At 32.7% G+C, this 25,745-nt stretch overlaps 1 protein-coding gene and 1 long non-coding RNA gene across 2 annotated transcripts in view; one reads left to right on the top strand and one right to left on the bottom strand.

Annotated features, from left to right (window-relative positions):
- LOC127707593 (cytoplasmic phosphatidylinositol transfer protein 1-like) overlaps nt 1–24,633 on the top strand; it is a 30,714-nt gene extending 6,081 nt beyond the window's left edge. Inside the window, exons 2-10 of the mRNA XM_052212192.1 lie at nt 1,240–1,388; nt 2,469–2,557; nt 11,882–11,889; nt 12,634–12,705; nt 14,256–14,354; nt 17,802–17,861; nt 18,162–18,257; nt 18,753–18,816; nt 20,811–24,633. Of these exons, the coding sequence (XP_052068152.1) occupies nt 1,240–1,388; nt 2,469–2,557; nt 11,882–11,889; nt 12,634–12,705; nt 14,256–14,354; nt 17,802–17,861; nt 18,162–18,257; nt 18,753–18,816; nt 20,811–20,887 (714 nt within the window). The 3' untranslated portion in view covers nt 20,888–24,633. The remainder of the gene's footprint in view (nt 1–1,239; nt 1,389–2,468; nt 2,558–11,881; nt 11,890–12,633; nt 12,706–14,255; nt 14,355–17,801; nt 17,862–18,161; nt 18,258–18,752; nt 18,817–20,810) is intronic.
- Nucleotides 3,266–4,413, bottom strand: LOC127707596 (uncharacterized). Its single transcript, XR_007984966.1, has 2 exons — nt 3,823–4,413; nt 3,266–3,528 (listed from the first exon to the last, which is right to left on the bottom strand). It is a non-coding gene; the product is annotated as an uncharacterized LOC127707596 (long non-coding RNA).
- Nucleotides 24,634–25,745: the final 1,112 nt, after the last annotated feature.

The following is a 25,745-nucleotide window of genomic DNA, read 5'->3' as shown; positions in this document are numbered from 1 at the left end:
AATTTTATGATATTTAGACAGAAGATTGTTTATGACCAAAAGACAGTACCCAGAGCGAAATTTTGAAAATATTTATTTTCGTTTTTTCCATATTTTACTGATAAATGGACTTTTCAAACCTTCATAGAATTTTATGAAACTTTGGCAGAAGCTGTTTTATGATTAATAGTATGTCTGGAGCAAACTTTTGAAAATATTTTTTTTTTCATTTTCTGTTTTTTTTCTGATAGACATGATAGATGGACTTAGTTTTTTACAGTTAACATTTACAGACAGTCTGGGATTAAATTTTGTTCACATGAAAAATTTGTAAACATTTATGGATTATTATGAAACTTGGACAGATGCTGATCTTCAAGACCAAGAAATAGCATCTAAACAAAAAAAATGAATTATTTTTTAAATAGTGTATTTTATTGATAAATAGACTCACTTTTTAAGTCAACATTACACATACACTGATAGCAGCAATTACAGGCGAGACTCAGGTTCCACGGAACCCCTTTCTAATTGTATGTATTGAAATATTACATTTATTATAATCCTTCCCTGCAGTAATAAAATGATCAACTAATTGTACTCAATTGTAAATAAAATTAGTATATATGCTATAGCCATTTGTTAGTTGGGTACATTTTTCATGTTTTAGTCCTCAAGTAATAATAAGTATTTCCTTAGAAACAAGTCAAAATTAGATGTATATCACCTTCCTATGATAGTAAGAAGTTTTCCAGTCTGTGTGTCTGTCGATCCTTCTGTTCGCCAGTCTTTGTGTCTGTCGATCCTTCTGTTCGGCAGTCTTTGTGTCTGTCGATCCTTCTGTTCCCCAGTCTTTCTGTTCCTTTTCAGATTAAAGGTACATGTATATATAGATTAAAGTTTTGGTTTAAAAAAGTTTGTGCTCACACCAACTTGAAAGTTAGTAATCAAGATCGTTACAAATGAACTGTTTTAAAATATATATATATACATTTATATGCCAGATAAGGGTATTGATGGGTTTTGATGAAGATTTCACAGTTAACTGATAGTGTGAGTGAGGCATAATGTCCAATGAACAAACAAAAACAAAACAAATTTTTAATGAAAAAAATGAATGCCACTTCACAGTTTACAGAAATATGTGCCCTGCTGATGCGGCTATAAATTCATCATTTTAAAGTTAAAAATGGTCCTTATCACTCTTTGTCCTTTAGGGCATTAGAAATGTGTTATTAAGATATTTTTTTCCTTTTACAGTATGAAATTGGTCAGCTGTATATGATTGCAAAGCACAGTCATGAACAAAGTGAAAATGGAGAAGGAGTAGAAGTTGTTAAGAATGAAGAATGTGATCACCCAAAACATGGGAAGGGTAGATTTACAGAGAAAAGGATTTATTTGTCTAGGTAAGTAGAATCTGTTAAAATATCAAGCCATTCATGGCTCATTGAGGAGTGGGTGACTATTTGTGAAAATAAAACCAAAAATCCAAGTGTCAATAGATGTACAGACATGTATAGACAAATTTAAGTAACCTGCTACATGGTGTGTGACATGCTGATCATTGATATTGATAGAAGAGACTGCGGAAGGTACTCACAATTTTTTCTGTGTTTTTTGTAGGTTGACTATAAGGTAATTATTAGGTATTTCCACTTTTCCACGGAAAGACCTTTTGATTTTGTTCTGATTATTATTATAATGTCTTTCCACTTTTTCACGAAAAGACCTTTGGATTTTGTTCTGATTATTATTATAACTATATATAATGTCTTTCCACTTTTTCATGGAAAGACCTTTGGATTTTGTTCTGATTATTATTATAATGTCTTTCCACTTTTCCATGGAAAGACCTTTTGGATTTTGTTATTATTATTATTATTATTAGGTCTTCCCACTTTGAAAGACCTTTTGATTTTGTTCTGATTATTTTTTTAAGGTCTATCCATCTTTCCCTTTATGTATTCGACATAAATGGAATGTATGAGTAACTCATAAAACATAAATGATAGAGACCTAGGGTCTTTTTATTTGAGGTCAAGGTCATGTTTAATTATTTTGCTTTTGCTTGCTCATGCTTCTAAGAAACTGTAATATATATCATCAAAAGATTTACACTAAATTGTCAGTTGCAATATGTCTTAATCATGTTAATAGGAAATTTTTTCTTTGAAGTAGTACAGTGACATTTTCTAGAAGTTTTTGCCTCTATAATGTTAAAAATAAGATGTATGGTAATATAACTCTTGAACAATGTATAGTAGAGACCTAAGGTCTATTGATATGAGGTCCTTGCTTTATGACCTTGAAATTGAGGTCTCAGAGACTGGCAATTTTAAGATTAAATAAAAAAAGCTTGGTCATTTGAAAAAGTGTACATATTATTCATATATGGAGCTATAATTTTTAACCATCATGTATATGTAATTTATTTATTTATTAAGTACAACTTTATTTATTATAACATTATCTTGCATTATTTGCAGCCGATTACCTAGCTGGATAAGAAGTATGATCCCAAATATTTTCTACATCATAGAAAAAGCATGGAATTATTACCCTTATACAGAAACAGGTTAGTTTTTAACACAATTAAATGATGTTTGCTGAAAAAAGACTGTATGGGAAAGAAAGAAGTAAAAAGCTTGTTCACTTCAATATTTCCACTTACCTGCCTCCTTAACTAGTTGCAATTTCCCTCTACTTCCCCATACGTTCGTCGAGTTTTTTATTGTCGAGCCTGCGACTTTTGTCGCAGAAAGCTCGACATAGGGATAGTGATCCGGCGGCGGCGGCGGCGGCGGCGGCGGCGGCTACGGCGGCGGCGGCGTTAGCTAACTTCTTAAAAGCTTTATATTTTAGAGGGTGGAAGACCTGGATGCTTCATACTTTGTATATGGATGCCTCATGTTACGAAGTTTCCGTCAGTCACATGTCCAATGTCCTTGACCTCATTTTCATGGTTCAGTGACTACTTGAAAAAAAAGTTCAGATTTTTTGTAATGTTAAATTCTCTCTTATTATAAGTAATAGGATAACTATATTTGGTATGTGCGTACCTTGCAAGGTCCTCATGCCCGTCAGACAGTTTTCACTTGACCTCGACCTCATTTCATGGATCAGTGAACAAGGTTAAGTTTTCGTGGTCTAGTCCATATCTCAGATACTATAAGCAATAGGTCTAGTATATTCGGTGTATGGAAGGACTGTAAGGTGTACATGTCCAACTGGCAGGTGTCATCTGACCTTGACCTCGTTTTCATGGTTCAGTGGTTATAGTTAAGTTTTTGTGTTTTGGTCTGTTTTTCTTATACTGTATGCAATAGGTCTACTATATTTGGTGTATGGAAGGATTGTAAGGTGTGCATGTCTAGCTGGCAGGTGTCATCTGACCTTGACCTCATTTTCATGGTTCAGTGGTTATAGTTGAGTTTTTGTGTTTTGGTCTGTTTTTCTTATACTGTATGCAATAGGTCTACTATATTTGGTGTATGGAAGGATTGTAAGGTGTACATGTCTAGCTGGCAGGTGTCATCTGACCTTGACCTCATTTTCATGGTTCAGTGGTTATAGTTGAGTTTTTGTGTTTTGGTCTGTTTTTCTTATACTGTATGCAATAGGTCTACTATATTTGGTGTATGGAAGGATTGTAAGGTGTACATGTCTAGCTGGCAGGTGTCATGTGACCTTGACCTCATTTTCATGGTTCAGTGGTTATAGTTGAGTTTTTGTGTTTTGGTCTGTTTTTCTTATACTGTATGCAATAGGTCTACAATATTTGGTGTATGGAAGGATTGTAAGGTGTACATGTCTAGCTGGCAGGTGTCATCTGACCTTGACCTCATTTTCATGGTTCAGTGGTCAAAGTTAAGTTTTTGAGTTTTGGTCTTTTTTTCTAATACTGCATGCAATAGGTCTACTATATTTGCTGTATGGAATGATTGTAAGGTGTACATGTCTAGCTGGCAGGTGTCATCTGACCTTGACCTCATTTTCATGGTTCAGTGGTCAAAGTTAAGTTTTTGAGATTTGATCTTTTTTTCTAATACTATATGCAATAGTTCAACTACATTTAGTGTATGGAAATATTTTATGATCTATATGTCAGTCACGCAGGTTTTATTTGACCTTGACCTCATTTTCAAGGTTCATTGCTCAGTGTTAAGTTTTTGTGTTTTGGTCTGTTTTTCTTAAACTATAAGCAATAGGTCAACCATACTTGTTGTATGGAAGAATTGTTAGCTGTACATGCCTGCCTAGCATGGTTCATCTGACCTTGACCTCATTTTCATGGTTCATTGGTCAATGTTTAGTTTACTTGGTTAATGTTAAGTTTATGTGACAGTTGTATTAAAGCTTTATATTTAGGACTATCAACATAATATCAATGATTAGTAAAGAAGGCGAGACATTTCAGCGTGTGCACTCTTGTTATAAATACGGTAATACCTCCAGTTATCTCCCTTGCGTTTCTCTTCAGTTTCTCTCGGCGGCCGCCATTAAAGCACATGCGTTGCTTTCCCCGTACGCTTATTTGGATAATTAGAATTTGAATCGTAAGATGGAGAAACAGGAAGATAAGTTTAAGAAGTGTGTAAGGTGTCCGGACAAGATGAACACACTGGATGAGCACGATGAATGTTACAAACATCGTATTTGTAACGAGTCATTTCCATGCAAAATTTGCAAAAATTGGTCAAAGGAGCATCAGAGTTTGATCATGAAATGATTGAAAAAAGTGTTCAGAAGACAATTAAATTGAATAAACTGTCTCAACCCGCCTGTGTAGACGGGTTGACAGATTTCAAAGACATAATTCCACCTGTGGAGGCGGCAGTCAGAGCTTCAAAGGACGACACTGTCACTGAAAATACACCTGACAACAGCACTTGTATAGTCGATATTTCGGCCATTGTACAAGAACAGGTACAATTACAAATACAAAACTTATTCAAAAAGAAATTGATTGATATCAATGCTAATGTTCTTGAAGTTCAACCTCCTGGAAAGCCTAGTTTTGCAACTTTGCAAAACCAAAGGCCACATTTTGACAAATTCAAAAGCTATGACAATCAGATGTCTTTAATGACGAATGTTGATCAAGATCAGGTTTCTTATCTTGATCCAGAAGAAACGATTGATGATGGGTCTGCATTGCCACAATCTAGTCAAATGTTTACATGCACCCCAGTTGAGGTACCACAAGGGCACCTGGTGCTTCTGATCCAATTGAGTGGGTTTCATTTATTCATAAAATGGCAACAGTTCTCAATATAGAACCTGAATCTTCAGAGACTCAAGATCAGGAACATCCTTCTTTTGTTTCGGCAAGATTAAAACCTGACAAGAATGATAAAAAATCAGCAATTAAATTACCTTTGGAAGGTACAATTATTGACATGGTAAAATCTGTAGAAAAGGAAGCTGTCTCTGGTCATTTAAAAAACAGAGCTGTTCGTGGCAGGGATGATAAGGCTTTCATGGTTAAGAAAGATGATTTTAATGCTTTCTGTAGTCCTCCTAAGTTAGATGACAATATTGAGGAAGGGCTAGCAATTGGTCATAAAGGCAATTCTTTTAAATCTGGAGTTAATATTCCACCTTTTCACAGAGAATTAGATAATGATTTTCGTCGTATGGACAATTCTGCCAGGGCACTTTTTAGAGCAGTTTCATATGGTACTATGATTTCTGCCTTTTTGGATGAGGCAACTTGTGAAGATGATAGGATTTTGAAGGACGTAAAGCATTAATTAATTGCTTAAGAAGTATGGCTGATTTATCAGGCAGAATCATGGCAAATTCAGTTTTAAGTAGAAGGAAACTTTTTCTGAAAAATGTTAACTTCATTAGTAAGTCCACAGAAAAGAAGTTGTTAAAGTTGCCCGTTTTTGGCAGTCAACTTTTTAATGGAAAATACTTTGACACACTGCATACATCAGCAGAAAATTTACGGGATGCTAGAGAGACCCAGAATGTTAATAATAATACTGGTAGTTATAGCAAGAACTTTAACAAGTCTAGAGATGATCGCACTCCTGTAAATGACTTTAACAGAAAGAGGAAAGGTGACTATTCTGACAATTCTGAACATGGAGCTAAAGTTGCCAGAACAAACACTTACTCCAACAAAGATAATTTTCGTCCAGGAAATTTTTCAAGGAAAGGAAATTTTTTTCGGAAAGCAGCTGGGAACCCAAAAGGTTTCCCAGCTCCAAGGAAATAAGTTCAAAGAACCTTGTACAAACTGTAAATATAAGTCCCCAGGTAGGGACACGTTTGCTAATGTTTCACAGGAAGTGGACAAAGATCACAGGAGATCAATGGGATTTAGAAACTTTACTAGAAGGACTAAAACTGGAGTTTATGAGTCATCCATTTTTAGCTCACCTGACCTGAAAGGTCAAGTGAGCTTTTCTCATCACTTTGCGTCCGTCGTCCGTCGTCCGTAAACTTTTACAAAAATCTTCTCCTCTGAAACTACTGGGCCAAATTTGACCAAACTTGGCCACAATCATTATTGGGGTATCTAGTTTAAAAAATGTGTCCGGTGACCCGGCCAACCAACCAAGATGGCCACCATGGCTAAAATTAGAACATAGGGGTAAAATGTAGATTTTGGCTTATATCTCTGAAACCAAAGCATTTAGAGCAAATCTGACATGGGGTAAAAATTGTTTATCAGGTCAAGATCTATCTGCCCTGAAATTTTCAGATGAATCGGACAACCCGTTGTTGGGTTGCTGCCCCTGAATTGGTAATTTTAAGGAAATTTTGCAGTTTTTGGTTATTATCTTGAATATTATTATAGATAGAGGTAAACTGTAAACAGCAATAATGTTCAGCAAAGTAAGATCTACAAATAATTCGACTTGACCAAAATGGTCAGTTGACCCCTTAAGGAGTTATTGCCCTTTATAGTCAATTTTTAACCATTTTTCGTAAATTTTTGTAATCTTTTACAAAAATCTTCTCCTCTGAAACTACGAAGACAAATTTAACCAAACTTGTCCACAATCATCATTAGGGTATCTAGTTTAAAAAATGTGTCCAATGACCCCGCCCACGAACGAAGATGGCCGACATGGCTAAAAAATAGTACATAGGGTAAAATGCAGTTTTTGGCTCATATCTCTGAAACCAAAGCATTTAGAGCAAATCTGATGAGTATAAAATTGTTCATTAGGTCAAGATCTATCTGCCCTGAAATTTTCAGACCAATCAGGCAACCCGTTGTTGGGTTGCTGCCCCTGAATTGGTAATTTTAAGGAAATTTTGCCGTTTTTGGTTATTATCTTGAATATTATTACAGATAGAGATAAACTGTAAACAGCAATAATGTTCAGCAAAGTAAGATCTACAAATAAGGCAACATGACCAAAATTGTCAATTGACCCCTTAAGGAGTTATTGCCATTTATAGTCAATTTTTTACAATTTTCATAAATTTTGTAAATTTTTGTAAATTTTTTAAAGTATTTTCCACTGTAACTACCGGGCCAAGTTCATTATAGATAGAGATAACAGTAAGGAGCAAGAATATTCAGTAAAGTAAGATCTACAAACACATCACCATCACCAAAACACAATTTTGTCATGAATCCATCTGTGTCCTTTGTTTAATATGCACATAGACCAAGGTGAGCGACACAGGCTCTTTAGAGCCTCTAGTTAAACATAAAAGAGACAAGTGTTCCAAGATATGGTATTCACGAGTTGGTAATTTTAACAGAAATAAGTGTTTTATTAGAAAAAAATGTGATAGAACATGTTCCTGTTGGGCAAGAAAACTTGGGTTATTACAGCACAGTTTTCGTAGTTCCGAAACGACAAGGAGGTCTGTGACCGATTCTCAATCTGAAACTTCTAAACCATTTAGTAGTGCCTCATCATTTCAAGATGGAAACTCTCCGTTCAATTATGAAAGCTTTAAAAAAGGGAGACTATGCAGTAACTTTGGTTTTAGCAGATGCATATTTTCATATTCCAATTCACACAGATTTCAATCAATTACTGAGATTCTGATTTCTAGGTCACATCTACTGATTTCGAGCAATGCCATTCAGGCTCAAATCTGCCCCAAGAGTGTTCACAAAGATCATGGCTGTATTGGCAGCATACCTAAGAAAGTTAATGATTCAGATATTCATGTATCTAGACGATTGGCTTATCAGCAATTCAGATGGAACAGCTCTTGTAAAGCAAATGCATTTTGTACTCGGTCTAGTTCAAGATTTGGGACTTCTGGTAAATTAGAAAAAGTCAAACTTAATACCAACCCAACATATAGAATACTTGGGAGCCCTTTTCAATCTAGAGAAAGGGATAGTAACACCAACAGAGACAAGATTTCAAAGTATTTTGGAAATAATACATGCATTACTAAACAGTCAACAGATTCAAGAAGACGTAATTTTAAAATTACTAGGTCTGATGGCATCATGCATTTACCTAATACCCATGGGAAGATTACACATGAGGCCAATCCAACTTTATTTGTTAGCACCATGCTATGGAGACCAAACATCCAGCCATTGAATCAGTTCATTCCTGTACGAATGAGCATGACAGTACATTTAAAATGGTGGACAAATCGGACAAATATTTTCAAAGGAATGTCTTTACAGGAGCTGACAATTCAGTTGACATTGATCACAGATGCTTCAGAACTAGGATGGGGAGCTCATCTAGAAACTTGGCAGACATCAGGAATATGGCCAAAGTCTTACCAACTAAAACATATAAATTGGTTGGAATTGAAGGCTGTACAGTTAGCTCTTCAAGAAGCTGTACAGATCGTGAAAGACATGAATATTTTGATAAGGTTGGACAATACAACAGTGATAAGTTATATCAACAAGCAGGGCGGAACCCATTCGCCAGAACTGTGTTACCTAACTTGGGACCTTTACCAATGGAGTATTCAGAACAATGTAACTATCTGTGCAGTTCACATTCCGGGAAAGATAAATCTACTAGCAGATGCTCTTTCGAGGGGGAAAAATCTTTTCAAGATGACAGAGTGGACACTCAACACTATGATATTTCAGAAACTGGGAACTCCAAGTATAGATCTGTTTGCAACAGCTCAAAACAAAAAGTTGGCAGTTTATTGCTCTCCAGTTCCAGACATAGCAGCATTTCAAGTAGATGCTTTAACTGTAAATTGGAGCGGCATGTATGCATATGCATTTCCTCCTCCAATCCTTGTTCCTCGGATATTACAAAAGAATCGAGAAGAAAAGACAGTTGTTCTTCTAATAGCACCAATGTGGCCAAGATAATCTTGGTATCCTCAGATGTTGGATCTACTGATAGATATTCCAATAAAACTACCTCTTTTGCCAGATCTGCTTTCACAAATTCACAATCGAATACAAATATTTCATCAGAGTCCAGAAACATTGAATCTTGTGGCATGGAAATTATCCAATTGCGCCATCAGTCAAAAGGATTTTCTGAAAAAACTGCAGAAATTATGGCAAATGCCAGAAAAACATCTACTCAAACAGTGTATGATGCAAGACTCAGAATATATGACAGTTGGTGTAAAGAACACAATATCAATTCCATTTCTTCAACTATACCAGAAGTAGCAGAATTTTTGTTATATCTTTCTACTGTAAGAAAATGCAAACCACAGACTATTACAGGTTACAAGTCAGTCATATCATTGATTCATAATAATGGATTAGAAATTTCAAAAAGTTCTGAGTTATCTTCATTGATTAAAGGATTATTTAATATGAGTCCACCAATTCGTCAATTGACCCCAAATTGGAATTTACCTTTAGTTTTATTGATGCTAACAAAACATCCTTTTGAACATTTAGATTCAGTTGAATTAAAGTTTTTAACATTCAAAACAGCTTTTCTAGTAGCTTTTGAATCAGCCAGTAGAGTTAGTGAAATTCATAGCTTATCATTAGATGATGGACATTTTAGATTTGAAAAAAATGGAATTAAACTATTACCAAATATGCAGTTTCTTGCAAAAACACAGACTTTGAATAGGCCTTGGGAGCCATTATTCATTCCTTCATTTAATTCTTATGCAACTGATTCTGAGGATTTGAAACTATGCCCTTGCCGTGCATTAAGGATTTACATAAATAGAACAAAATCTATAAGGAAATCAAACAGACTGTTTGTTACTTATAAAAAAAACCATCATAAAGAAGCTTCAAAGGATTCTATTGCAAGATGGATTGTTAATACAGTGCGTTATGCATATGAAAATGCAGATAAAGACACTTTTAAAACAGTAAGAGCACATGATACAAGAAGACTCTCTACTTCATGGGCTTTATTTTGTGGTGTATCAGCTGAAGAAATTTTAAAAGCAGCTCACTGGACATCTGAAACCACTTTCACTTCATTCTATCTGAAGGATGTTCCAGACCACCAGTCCATTTTTGCCAAGTCAGCAATTTTGGATTCTTTCAAGAGAGGAAGACAGAAATAGGTGAATATAATTTTTTAATTCCTTATTTAATTTTTTTCAACCTCCTTTAGTAGGGCTTCAAATTCTTTTGCAACTAGTTAAGGAGGCAGGTAAGTGGAAATATTGAAGTGAACGAGGATTTTTGTGGGTAAAATCCTTGTTCATGAAATATTTACGCTTACCTGCCTCACCCGCCCTCCTCCCCTCTCGAGGAATTACTTAATATTGGTCTCGAGAAACTGAAGAGAAACGCAAGAGAGATACCTGGAAGTATTACCATATTTATAATAAAAAACTCGACGAACGTATGGGGAGGTAGAGGGAAATTGCAACTAGTTAAGGAGGCAGGTAAGTGGAAATATTGAAGTGAACAAGGATTTTACCCACAAAAATCCTAATTTCAAATAAATTAGTTTGAAAAAAAAGTATCAATGTTTATGAAAATAAAAGGTTATTCAAAATTCTGTATTGTATTTTGATTCTTAAAGAAAAGAAAAGGATTGTTGTTTTCAGACCATTATTGTTTTATTGAAAATAGAGTTTAATCCCAGTCAGTTCTCTGATAAAAGTAAATAGGGTTGAACATTGGGGCAATGTGCCTATATGATATAATTTTAACTATAATTGAATTTCATGGTGAACAAAAGTAGTTATATGTTAACTTTTCCTTTAATTGTTTAACATGTTGATTACTTTTAGCTTAACATATATGTAACATTTTACTGGTATCCATTGGGAAAAGACAGTACACAATGTATTCCTAAAGCATACTTGAACTACCCAAAAATCATGATTAGGGTTGAAATGGGCATATGAATGATGCAAAAAAACCAAGGTCGTCCGTAATTTGGCCAGTTTTGTATGATGACTCCTGGGCTTTTGTATTTAATTCAGAACAGTTATTTGAAATTTGATTGAAATAACAGACTTTGATGTAATAAATGAATTTAACATGACAATGAATCAGATAAGTCATAAAACCGATTTCTGGCATGGTCACATTGGGTTAGATTTTATTGTCTCTCCTGACTGATCATTCTTTATAGTAGCATTGTCATTATAGTAAAGTCCCTGAAAACAAAAAAGATAAGTGGATTTTGCACCAAACAATTCAGTTCAACTATAACATGAAGTGACAAAATTGAAGAACTGTAAACCAAGATAGTGAAATAGAATATAATTAATACAAAGAGTTATGATAGGATTTCCCTATAAGAAAACCAAAGACCAAAGGACAAGGATGTAAAAAACACTTCAGGTCTCTGTATAGTCTTCAACAATGAGCAAAACCAAACTTTAACAAAATGATAACAAAACGTGAACAAATATATATATATATATACAGAACTGAAAAAATTTAAATCATTGCACCACTAATCCTAATGCAAATTTTGTTTTTTAGTTGTATCCATATGAATGTATGTATTTCTTTCTTTTTCATATCCTCAATCAACAGAATACACAGTAAGTATGCAGTTAAATAGACAACAGCTCTAATCAGTAATTTTATAATATTCAAACATTATGATTACAAACAAAAAAGCTCTAAGCCTATTTAAATAATAATTTTAATCGAATGATTAAGAAATTTTAATGACTCATCATAATTAACAACAAGATGAACAACAGACCCCAGGTTTTTAAAGTTTATGCATTACAAAGGACAAAACAGTCTAAAACGAATTAGGGCTGTTCCAGAAAAACATACAGGAGACCCAGGGAAGACACTTTGAAATCTCCACTAAGGGTGTGAGTCTAGAATAGTGAAAATATGAGTTAGATTCTTAATTTTGCTCTATAGGTGGTTACCCAAAGTGCTTTCCCACATGGTACCATGTATGTTCAAACAGAACAGCCCTTACAAAAAACATGTTAAAACATAGTTTTATGGCATTTGATTAGAAATAATGACAATAAATTGTACCACTTGTGAAAAAAATCACCATTTTCCAAAGTTAAAGTCTCAATCATATTATAATAATTTTAGTGGCTTTGACATATGTGTATGGAATAATACTTTATCAGGTACAATGAAGACAGAAAGTTTTTGCAGTCAGAAATATAAAATATTTCAACCATCAAAACCCTTAAAAAGGACACAGAACAACCACAATTATCCTTGAAACCAAAATGTCAACAGTATATTAGGGCATGTACATTTATGTACCAGTAGTTGTTGTACATTTTATGCATGTATTCTCTTTACAGTGTTCATTTGTACCTCTATTTAAAGTATATATAGAAACAAGATACGAAAATAATAATGGATCAAGTGAAAATGTAAGTATTTGATATAACACATCATTTGCAAAGATTTGGTCAGGTCATTTGTAAAAACAGACAGCAGGTCTTATGGTATGTGATAATAGTTTATCAGGTATTGCTGGAAGATCGATAGTTTGTCCTTGTGAATTTGATTTCATCCACCAACAAATCTGAACTGCCATACCATTGTACTAGGTAATTTATAGAAAGTATTGTTAAACATCCTCAAACAAACAGGCACACAATGGTTCATTTGTTGGACCAATAAAAACACAGATAATCATGTGAAAGAGATAGATAAGATTATATATACACTCATTATTTTACTACTAAATATACAAATGGTCTTATATACAGCACACATGGTAAAGTTTATAATAAATTTCTGCGTGTGTAAGATTAGTATTTTATAATGAATATACTGCAAAACATTACAAAGCAGAAGGATAATTTCACACAGGAAATTTCTCAACAAAACAAAATATATAAAATTTTGGTTTCAGTTTTGAAACAGAGGAAACCTTGATCTGACCATCATAGATTTTATCATGAAGACTGGTACAAACTAACAGTATCATTGAAATCATTCCAACTTTAAAACAACACAGTACACTGTGACACTATATTTACAGGTTAAGATTATACCCTACCCAACTTTATAGATTATTAGGACATACTATGTAGATGCATATCGACAAATAATTATGATTCAATTTTATTCTAAGAGTTATAAAAATAAGAAGATGTGGTATGATTGCCAATGAGACAACTCTCAACAAGAGACCAAATGACACAGAAATTAACAACTATATGTCACCGTACAGCCTTCAACAATGAGTAAAAACCATACTGCATAGTCAGCTATAAAAGGCCCCGAAATGACAAATGTAAAACAATTCAAACGAGAAAACTAACAGCCTGATTTATGTACAAAATAATGAACAAAACACAAATATGGTATACAGCAACAAAAGACAACCACTGAATTACAGGCTCCTGACTTGGGACAGGCACATACAGAATGTGGCAGGGTTAAACTAGTTTGAAGGCGCACCAATCCTCCCCCCTAACCTGCCCCTTTAAACTTCATTGTCACCTCAACTCCTCTGAAACCACATATCAGAATTTCATGAAACTGTAGATAATGAGGAAGTACTATGAAGATGTGCATATTGGTAGGAAATAATGATTCATTTTTTTTCTATGAGCTATGCCCTTTGAACATGTTGAACTTAGAATTTTGACCTAAATATACTACTGCAACAGTTTGTCATCCCAACTCCTCTGAAACAGCATAACAGAATTTCATGAAACTTTTGTATTACAGTGTGTAGGTTTATCTGATGAAGATAAAGAAGTAAGAAAGGTAAAACACATAGATACAGAGTTCTGGAAATCTTTTTTTCCCCTTGTGGTCCATGAAGCAAATCTGCTGGGCCTAACTATTATTTCTACTAAAAAATACCAAAATTGTGTTGGTCCTTTGCAAAATTTTGGTGGTCAAAACAATCAGAACACCACTTTTTGAGAATTCTGATAGATAGCTTATGATTTGTGTATTACAGTGTGTAGGTTTATCTGATGAAGATATAGCAGTCAGAGAGGTAGAACATATAGATATAGCTTTTGAGGACATTCCAGAGAAAAATTTTAAGAAAGAAGAGGTAAGATTGGTTTACTTTACTGATATCAACATAATAATTATAAAATAACTTATCAAAGAATTTAAATATCGAAAATTTTAAGGAGTGACTGAACAACACATTAATTCTCTAATGTGCGCAGCGTATGAGTTAAATATCAGTGTTGTTTGTTCATGAGTTGAATATTTTTCGATATTTGAATTAGTCGATTAGTTATTCTTTTTATTACATTGACCTGCCTTTGGAATGTATTTTCAAGCAGTTTTGACGGCTTCCTTTCAGTCTTGTTATTTCAACATTACTGGAATTGTTACAGTCACACAAAAATTTTACAGAATTTCATGATGTATCACTCAACCAATCATTATTGGAAAATTATTTCAATTAACTTCTACAGGAAGACTTCAGTTTTGTGAAAATAGCTTCTAATAAACCTTTAAGATAATAGATATGATACTACATGTACTGCAAATGGTTATGTATTTGCAATTTAAAACCCAGTATTACTACCTTTATTTGATTACTGGAGCATTCATACAGTTGCACATACCGTGAAAGTACTTTTATTTGTGGGGAACCAATTTTCGTGGTTTTCGTGGATGACTTTATCCAGGAATTTAAGTGTTCAACGAAATATAACAACCGTTGTCCAAATCAAGACATGAAAAGATTCCCATGTAGGTTTGAATACCAATATGATCTAGAGAATACATTGAATATCAGAAAATCTGAGACTACTATAATAGTAGCCTCAGGGCAAATGCACTATGAACTACAACTGCAGGCAGGATTATACCCATTTAATCGTTAAAAACCTTAACTGTACAACTTCTGATCTTTTAATTCTCATAAAAAATATTTTTGATCGATGAAAGTCACACTTCCGGTGATGATATGCTATGATAAAGTGTTCATTTTATATCCTCATAATTCTTGTACTGGAAATAACAATTTCATGCTGGGCTTGCTTTTGATAAGAATTAATTTTACAATTCAATGTACATTTCTAGCATTTGTTTATGTTACTGTTTTCTTTAAGTGGCATGTTTATGGCCTAATTAACACCTTTGATGGTCTTTAATCTGTTGATCACTCGATCTCAGGTTAATTAGTGTCATCACTACACTGTGCAATAATTTAAATGTTTACTTTGCAATTGCCTTCAATCCAGACAATTTGTAATCTTTGTTTCTAATGGCTTCAATTCTACACTATATTTGTTTTTTTTAGAAAACTAAAATCCACGAAATTAAAAACCCACGAACATGTAACTTTTGCTCTAACCACGAAAATTGATACCCACGAATTAAAGTGCTTTCACATTCACAGTATTTGGGGATTAATTTTTTTACAATTGCAAGCTATATTTTATTACTTTTGCGCTTATATATTTTACGGAAATACAAGTAAAAATTATATACTTTTTCATTAATATATCTTAAAAATGTTAATTTGAAAGAATGAAAATTGAACAAATTGTGTTCATTATTTTTCAAATTTAGGTCACACGTACCAACCATTGGATCAATTTATAAATTAAGTGATCCTAAGAAATCCTGTAAGTTTTACCGTTGCATAATACAACAGACTTAACCTGCTTGAAACCACTCTTCCATCTTCTCCTTGGTGAGAAAGGGGCTTAGACCTATGTTTATGTTTAGTTTGATGAAACAGTTGTATTTGGATGAAGACATGACTTCAACACTTACAACATGTACCATCAAGTTAAATCAAAGCTTTCAGTATTTCTCAAACAGAATTGATTTTGCTTTCAAGCTAAGGTGCTAATTGTAAGAATTTTTAATTTTCTGTCTGAGATCCAACCTTTTTATTCAATCCACTTTATATATATTTTGATAAGGACTAATTAAGTCTCCCAAACGAAGTTTGGGAAGACTTATTGTTTTTGCTCAGTTATTATTATTATTCTTCTTCTTCTTCTTCTTCTTCCTCTTCCGCCGCTTTTAAATTTGAACTTGTCCGCACCCGTTCTCCAAAACCGCTTGTCAGATTAACTTAGGGTTTCACAATATGTTAGACTAATATGTCTAGTGGTGCAATCAGGGTTTTGTTTGTGCAATGGGGTTTATAAGGGGTACTTTGAGGGGCAAAAAGAAAAGAGGGTTTTACTATAGAACCCTATGGGATTTTATTTTTTTTAATTTTCAAATGATTATAAATTAAAAACCGTTTGTGATAGACACAATCTTTTTAATTGAAAATGTTCTAAATGATAAAGCCCATTAAATGAAATACAGGGTTAGTCCCCAGGGGTCACCCCCACCCCCTGCCATTTAAGAAAGTTCTAATACCTTGTAAGTGGTCAAGATCCCCACCCCTTAACCATATATATTTTGGTTTGTCATGCTAAGATGGTTGGAATGATATACAGGGTTAGTCCCCAGGGGTCATCCCGACCCCCTGCCATTTGAGAAAGTTCTAATATCTTGTAAATGGTCGAGATCCCCACCCCTAAACCATATATATTCTGGTTTGTCATGATAAAGCACATCAAATGTAATACAGGGTTAGTCCCCAGGGGTCACCCCCACCCCATGCCATTTAAGAAAGTTCTAATATCTTCTAAGTGGTCAAGATCCCCACCCCTAAAGCATATATATTCTGGTTTGTCATGCTAAGTAGTTTGAATGATATACAGGGTTAGTCCCCAGGGGTCATCCCGACCTCCTGCCATTTGAGAAAGTTCTAATATCTTGTAAATGGTTGAGATCCCCACCCCTAAACCATATATATTCTGGTTTGTCATGATAAAGCACATCAAATGAAATACAGGGTTAGTCCCCAGGGGTCACCCCCACCCCCTGCCATTTTAGAAAGTTCTAATATCTTGTAAGTGGTCAAAATCCCCACCCCTAAACCATATATATTCTGGTTTGTCATGCGAAGATGGTTTGAATGATATACAGGGTTAGTCCCCAGGGGTCATGTCGACCCCCAGCCATTTGAGAAAGTTCTAATATCTTGTAAATGGTTGAGATCCCCACCCCTAAACCATATATATTCCTATTTGTCATGTCTCGAACATTTGAATGACGTATACGGTCAGTCCCCAGGGGTTCCCCCCACCCCCAATGTTCTAATATCTCGTAAATAGTTGAGATCCCCACCCCTTAACCATATATATTCTGGTTCATCATGTAACTAACATTTGAATGACGTATAGGGTTAGTCCCCAGGGGTTCCCCCACCCCCAATGTTCTAGTATCTTGTAAATGGTCGAGATCCCCACCCCTAAACCATATATATTCTGGTTTGTCATGCCAAGATGATTTGAATGATATACAAGGTTAGTCCCCAGGCATCACTAATGCATATAACTTTACTGGACCAAACCAATTTTCACTGGGAATTACGAATTATGGGAGCTTCGTTTGGGAGACTTCGTAACAGCATCCTGTTACAATCATTTCTTGTTAATGAAATACAATTGTTGTGATTTATTTCAAGGATCTAAAAACCTTCAAGTCGACAAAAACAGACAGAGGACCATTGCAGAAAGGATGGCGGGTAAGGTTATCATTTTATAATCGCAAAATGTGTGGTATATTTGAATAAGAATAAAGGACAAGATTGTAGGACACAAAAACATCAAATCAAAGAACATATATTAAAAAAAAACATCAATGAACATGTGAAAAAAAAACATTCAGCTGTATTAAACTTAGATTGACAATAAATATGAAATTTTGACAATTTTAGTGGCATTAAGTTTAATAATGATTAAAGCAAAATAAAAATTTTCCTCAGTATGTTTCTATTTATAAATAGATGTACGGTCTATTAATTATCTTATTTGTCTTTATACAGGATACTAGCAAACCAATAATGTGTTCATATAAAGCTGTTAAAGTTTATTTTGAAATGTGGGGAATGCAAACAAAAGTTGAACAGTTTGGACAAAGGGTAAGAGTCTTTAGTTGCACGAGAAATTCATAAATTGGTGAGAAATCTGAAATTGATCAGAAAACAAGTTAGTAGGCATTGTACATGAATTTCTGTTTTTTCCCCATACTTATTGGGAGAAAAGTATTTTAAAAAGTGAAAGCACATGAATACATATCTTGATTAATTAAGGTTTTAAGACAGACAATAACCTTGTCACTGAAATTATTATAGTATATGACGAAGGATCTGCGAGCAATGGTGGAGATGTTTTAAGTATCTGAACCAAGGCTAAATGTTTGGTTTCAATGTGTGATAAATTTTGTTCATATATAGGAACAAAAGGAGATGACGGTATGTATCAATCAGGGAAAAAATTTGACATTTTTTTGCAAACAGCCTGTTTCGTACCGTTTTCAAAATTTGGTGCAGAGAATCAAAACATACTGAAACAGTGACATTATTTTTGTACTTGAATATATATATATGTATGATAGTCTTTAATTTTCTTTACAGTCAATAAGGGATATATTAGTACTTGGACACAGGCAGGCTTTTGCATGGATTGATGAATGGATAGGTAAGATTTCTTTACTAACATTTCTAACAAATTTATTGAGTTTTTGATATTCTTCCATTGTTGGAAAATATAGAATTTATTTTTACAAGTTTTAAAAATAGAAAAGTGAGATTTGCAGAGCTTTCCACTTGATTCATAGCGAGTACAAATAAATTTTATATTTTCTACAATAAACGAAATATAAAACTTATTTTTATATTTTATAGGTGTATGGTCTATTAATTATCGGTATTTTGGTATGACGTTGGCGTCGTCGTCGTCAGAAGACACATTGGTTTTCGCACTCTAACTTTAGTTTAAGTGAATGGATCTCTATGAAATTTTACCATAAGGTTCAATACCACAAAAGGAAGGTTGGGATTGATTTTGGGGGTTATGATACCAATAGTTAAGGAAAAAGGGGCCAAAAATAAGCATTTTTGTAACTTCCAGACATAACTTGTGTGTTAGTGTATGGATCTCTCTGACATTGTACCACAAGGTTCCATATCTCAAAGGGAATGCTGGGATTGATTTTTGGGGTAATTGCTTCCAAATTTTAGGAATAAGGGGCCAAAAAAGGTGCAAAAAACAAGTATTTTTCTAGTTTCATGACAATAACTTGTGTGTAAGTGTATGGATCTTTCTGAAATTGTACTACAAGGTTCGGTATCACAAAGGGAAAGCTGGATTTGAGTTTGGGGGTAATTGCCCAAAACGTTTAGGAATAAGGGGCCAAAAAGGGGCCAAAAAACAATCATTTTCCTAGTTTCCAGACAATAACTTGTGTTCAAGTGTATGGATCTCTCTGAAATTGTACTGCAAGGTACCATACCACAAAGGGAAGGCTGGGATTGATTTTGGGGATAATTGCCTCAAAATTTTAGAAATTAGGGGCCAAAAAGGGGCAAAAAAACAAGCATTTTTCTAGTTTCAGGACAATAACTTGTGTGTAAGTGTATGGATCTTTATGAAATTGTACTACAAGGTTCAATATCACAAAGGGAAAGCTGGAATTGAGTTTGGAGGTAATTGCCCTAAACGTTTAGGAATTAGGGGCCAAAAAGGGGCCAAAAAACAATCATTTTCCTAGTTTCCAGACAATAACTTGTGTTCAAGTGTACGGATCTCCCTAAAATTGTACTGCAAGGTACCATACCACAAAGGGAAGGCTGGGATTGAGTTTGGGGGTGATGAATCATAAGGGGGTTCAAAAAATTTGAGGGGGGATTTTTTTTTCATTTTTTTCTTTAAAATTTTCCATTTTAAATTGGTTATTTCTGATTCATATATAAAAGCAAATAATAATGATATGGTTTCAATAGGTAAATTAAATTTTTTTTAAGTTCTTAGACCACATTCATTCTGTGTCAGAAACCTATGCTGTGTCAAATATTTAATCACAATCCAAATTCAGTGCTGTATCAAGCTTGAATGTTGTGTCCATACTTGCCCCAACTGTTCAGGGTTCGACCTCTGCAGTCGTATCAAGCTGCGCCCAGCGGAGCATTTTATTTTATAAGTTTTAAAAAAAGAGACAAAAGTGAGATTTGCAGAGCTTTCTACTTGATTCATAGTGAGTACATTGTACAAATAAATTTAATATTTTCTACAATAAACGAATATGAACGTATAGTTTTTTCTTTCTTCCCAACGGCTGAATTTGTTTTTAAATGAAATTGACACCGACCATGATGGAACTCAAATTGAACCGTGATGTTAACCATATTAACAATATAGATGTTTGCTCATAACAAAAGTAGAATACCAGTAGACTATTTATATATACCTGCATTTGTATAGTAGAAAGGTTTTTTGCAGGATGAAAGTGAATATCAGTCTACAATATAATCGCTTTGAAGAAGAAAGAAATATTAAAGTTCTAACACTATTCTAGTATCATTTTTTATACGCCTATCATAAGTATATATGTGTTTATAGTTGGATGATGTTTCATGTAATATTTTTATGTAATTTATATGATACATGTGTCTTTTTTTTCTTTCCAATTGTAGATATGTCTATGGAAGACCTGAGAAAGTATGAAAGTGAAACAAATGAAAAGACAAATGCTAAAGTTCTCAATCAATGACACTTACATTTAGGATGTTATATAATGCAATCACTGACCTCTGAAGTATCAAATTCCTATTTGTATGTAACATTGTTCTATGATACTGTATCTTTAACTTAAAGGATTTTTTTTATTTTGTCTAATCTGGAATATCTTGTTCCAAATGTGATGAGTTTTCAAATCATTCATTACAAGCATTTCAATTTAACATAGGTACATATTTTCACATTAGGATGTCAAAAGAAAAAAGACCACAAATGCAATTTATCATGAGTTCTTTAAATTTTTACATCTTTTTTCATGTAAAAACTGAAATTTAAATACAAAATTATTCAAAACCTTAGTTCAAAACAAAGTTAGATATACTTGGCAAAGCTTACAAACTTATGTCATGCTCCAATACATTTAAAAAAAATGGCTATCTATGCATCATATAAAAAAAACCTCCAAAACCATTGTGATAAAAAAAAAACATTTAATAGGCTGTGCTAAATGGCATCGTTAAATTAAAATACTGTAATTATTTTTTATTAGAAATCCAGTCTGCTTCATTGTAGATTGGAAGGTCTACCGGAAAGGACAATGAAATTCATTATGATTAAATAGGAAATGCAGTTGCATGATGCAATGAAATTCTACAAAAAAAAACATTGAAATCCATTCACTGGGTAAAGGGGAGATAACTAGTATATAAAAATGGCTATGATTTTGAACTTGCAGAAGTTATTTAGATAGATCAAGATGTAGTGTGAGACACTGCTTTCCTTTTTTATACCAGGCTCTTGGGGACATTTTCGTTCTTGCATCTGTTTGAAGTATGAGGCAAAAAAGGAGTATATAAGTTATGTATCTGAAAAATGTTCACATAGTTAGGCTTGCCAATAAGAAGATTGGTACTGAATATCACGAAGCGCTGATTTGTCGTTGCTGAGAAAATGCCAAAAAAATGGAAATTACAAAGGGATGCACAGACAGATAGAAGGATAGAAGTATATCATTATACCCCTCACTTTTAAATAGCAGATACAAAAAAAAAACGAAAAAGAAAATCTGTGTTTCAGGATTCTTTGAAATTAATTCAGAATATCCATCTACCATGACAAATTTATTGGTAAGAGCAGCATATTGCATTATGCCTACATATATACAATGTAAGTATATTGTTTACACACAATCAAATGTTGGGGTCTATTCCTTCTTCTACACTGTTGAAGAAGAGAATATTTAAAATCAACGAAGATATTAGAGCACATATGAATGTTTGTTTTTGTAAGGACTAATGAAGTTGTTATCCAATTATTAATATTTAGTATTTATTTGTTATTGAATAACTTATTGCAGGTTTACAAATGCTGCACAAGTGTTTTTTTTATAAAAAAAAAAACAAAAACAAACTGCCACAACTCACAATTAATGTTTGTCATTTTGATAATTTCTACAATAAGTCTTATACATTTGTCAAACTTCCCACTGCAATATGCAATTGATATTATAAAACATGTTTTAAATTGACTTGTTTGTCTGAAAAAAACCTTTCTTCATAAAATAGGAAAATGGATTTGAGAAACCTACCGAAATTCATCAGATCATATGTTCCATTTTTAGATAGTGGATATTTTAATAATGTTCTTTGTTGTTGATTGCAAAATGGGTTTACTTGAAAAATACATATACTTTATGGGTGTTCTACTATACTATAGATAAGATATGGATAATATATATTCAACTGTGGATAAGATATAGAAAGTATATCCTCTTGTTCTGTAGACAAGACATTCAGTTGTAGGTATAAAGATGTAGATAATATATGTTCTTCTGTTGATGAGATGTTCAGATAATATATGTTCTACTGTAGATAAGATACAGATGAGTCTTATGTTTTCTGTGTGATTGTGTTGTTTATCTATCACTGTCTTGTGATCCAGTATGTGCACTTGTTCAGATCTATTGTTGTTCTGTGATTAAATATTATGTAGGACTCGTGTATAAGATCAATTAGTTTCTTTTTTTTTTTTATTTTATGTATCAAGAGCAGTCTTGCTTTTTCAACTTTTTGCTACTTATATATTTAAATGATCCATTTTAAACCCATTGTAACCTGGGTATGTATACAATAAAGAATACTAAGTCATTTAAGTGCTGATGTACATTTCAAGCTTAATTTAAAAAAATATTAAAATTTAATTCAATTTGAAATAAAAGTAGCAAAAAGTTTAGCAATATCAAAAGTCATTATTTTAAAAATGGAACATTTAAACAGCTTTCTCAACATTTGAGAACTATTAACATGATTAACTTGTGATTTGTATTTTTTTTTATTATTTTTTTTTTTTCAATAATCTTGGCAACTACAGTTTACCTCCCCTTTAATAAACTGACCACCTGAAAAATTGAAATATCAAATACATGAACAAAACACTTATCTGTACCATACAGAAAATGATTTTAACCAAATTTACATTTTTTTTTGTTTGAACTTCATTGAACTCTGTAACAAGTTTCTTGTTTTTGTTTCATTTTGTAGATAACCTTCATATTTCATTGCTAAATTTCAAAGGGACTACCAACTGTTTTTGTAGAAACTATTTCCATTGTTAAAATCTTTCCATTTTGTATATTAAATGTTTCTTTGACAAACTTATACATGTGACAGTTTCTTATTTTTCTATTATTTATACAATCTACATTATTTATAATTTTGTTTTATTACTCTAGATTTATTTTTATGTTTCGTACTAATATTCCTGGATTTTATTGTCATATAAGGTAGATTAGGAATTTAAGTGTTCAACAAAGTAAACATTTCCTAAATATTTGTTTGCAGAATTTTGATAAAACCATGCTATCAATTCGCAAATATCCAGGAAAATACAATTCTATCTCAATCCACAAAAATTGTTGCCCAAGAATATAAATGAACAAAATAAATTAAAAAAAAGAACGAGAACACAATCATTCCCTTATAGTCTATTTGCTATTGCATTTTAATCTGTTAAAATATTCAACTTTCTATTTTCCAGATCTTATGTAGAATTTTGTGATCTTGATAGAGGTGACTTAAAATGGAATTTCAACTTATAGAGAGAGTTAAGTTGTAAAAAATGTAGTATTTCGTGATGATTTCTCAAGTACAGTCAAACCTTTCTATAAAGGAAAGCTAGGAGAGGACACATAATTGTCCTTTATAAACATGTTGCTTTATAAAAAGTTTCATGAAAATAGCATAAACCAAGAAACATACATGTACTTCTTGTATTTCTATGAATTTAAAATGTCATGCATGAAAACATTGTATAAATTTAAATTATGTGTCTTTTATAAAGATTCTAAAAATCAAACTCCTGTTTATGGCAGTAAAAAGACTTGAATTTAACAAAAGGGATTTGTTTTATACTGACTCTTGCACTATGGTTATAGTTATAATTTAAAATAAATATTGACAGTATAGAGATGAAATCTGTCCATTTTGAGAAATGCCCATTAAGCTTGTTTAATTAAAGGCAGTTGTATAGGCTAAAACATTTTTGACCAGCTTCTGCACTGCCAATTATGCATAGTTGTCTGTTTTATTGAGGTGCTTACAAGACCAGATTTAAGCATTTATTAAATTATATGTTTGACAACTTTCTTTTCATGCTGGGTATTGTTTGGATCTGTTTCAAGTTTATTGAATGGAGAAATTTTAAAGTTTTAAAACTAAGAAAGTAGTATATTAAAAAAAAAAAAAAAAAATACAAATACTTTATTCAAACAATTATCGGGCATTTTACATATAATGATTACAAATAGACATAAGTACAAAAAAAAAAAAAAAAAAATAAAACAATAACAATAATGCTTATCATAATAAAGATCCAATTAAAATCAAACTTCTATCTAATATTTCTTGGTAATTCCTGTTTTATATTAAGGTATTATACTTGAATAATATTCTTAGTAATTTGATTATTGTGTAAAATGGCTTGGTTTTTTTTTTTGGAGCAGTATGTCGCCATTAAGATCAAAACATTAATTGTTATTAACAAACACTTATTCAGGTCATATACTTTTTGTATACTCAGACCCATCAATTACATATGCTTACACCCTTTACCAGTTGTGAACTAAACCTTTGTCAGATCATTTCAGACATTTATCACAGAACTAGTAAGAGATTTTTTTCAGTTATTAGGAAAGAAAATGCCAAGACAAACTATATGCTCAAATTTATTTAAAGTTTGGGACCAAACCCAATCCTTAATCATTCTCCTAGTACACATCTTTGAAAAGTTAACTCATTTTGGCTCCTTTATCCATTTAAGCTTAATTTATTGATATGTAATAATGCTTTGTTGGGAAGCATAAAATGCATAATGACTTTTTTGTAATGGATATCTTGTTTTGAAATTGGATAGTTTTTAAACCAGATATACTAGTATTGAATGTGACAATCAATATTTCATATTACTTTGTGTGTAGTTTTTTTATTGTAACAATAATGTAGACAGAACATGCAGGATTCTGATGGTGTAACATTTTAAATATTTCCTCTTGAAAACTATGGTACAAATTAAGACTATCACTGATTTGGTCAACATTATTTCTATTTTTGGACTGTCTCACATTTTTTCGAGTTCAGTTATATTTGTATTTCCCTGCATTTCTTTCTTTGCAAATACAAAGTTCATAAATATGACATTATTATTTTTAATGAGGTTCGATTACAATAAATATGTTCACTTTAATTTTAATAAAAACAGTAATACTAAATAAACCATAACAGAATTTTCTTATTTCGGCAATATCCCCATAAATTTTATTAAAATGAAATAAGCTCAGCCATAGTAATATACATGAAATAATTGTGCCCATATAGAACTTACAATAAAATTATTAG

The sequence above is a fragment of the Mytilus californianus genome, unplaced genomic scaffold, assembly GCF_021869535.1.
Source record: "Mytilus californianus isolate M0D057914Y unplaced genomic scaffold, xbMytCali1.0.p SCAF_7, whole genome shotgun sequence".
Lineage (NCBI taxonomy): Eukaryota > Metazoa > Mollusca > Bivalvia > Mytilida > Mytilidae > Mytilus > Mytilus californianus.
This window is presented reverse-complemented; position numbering and strand designations above follow the sequence as displayed.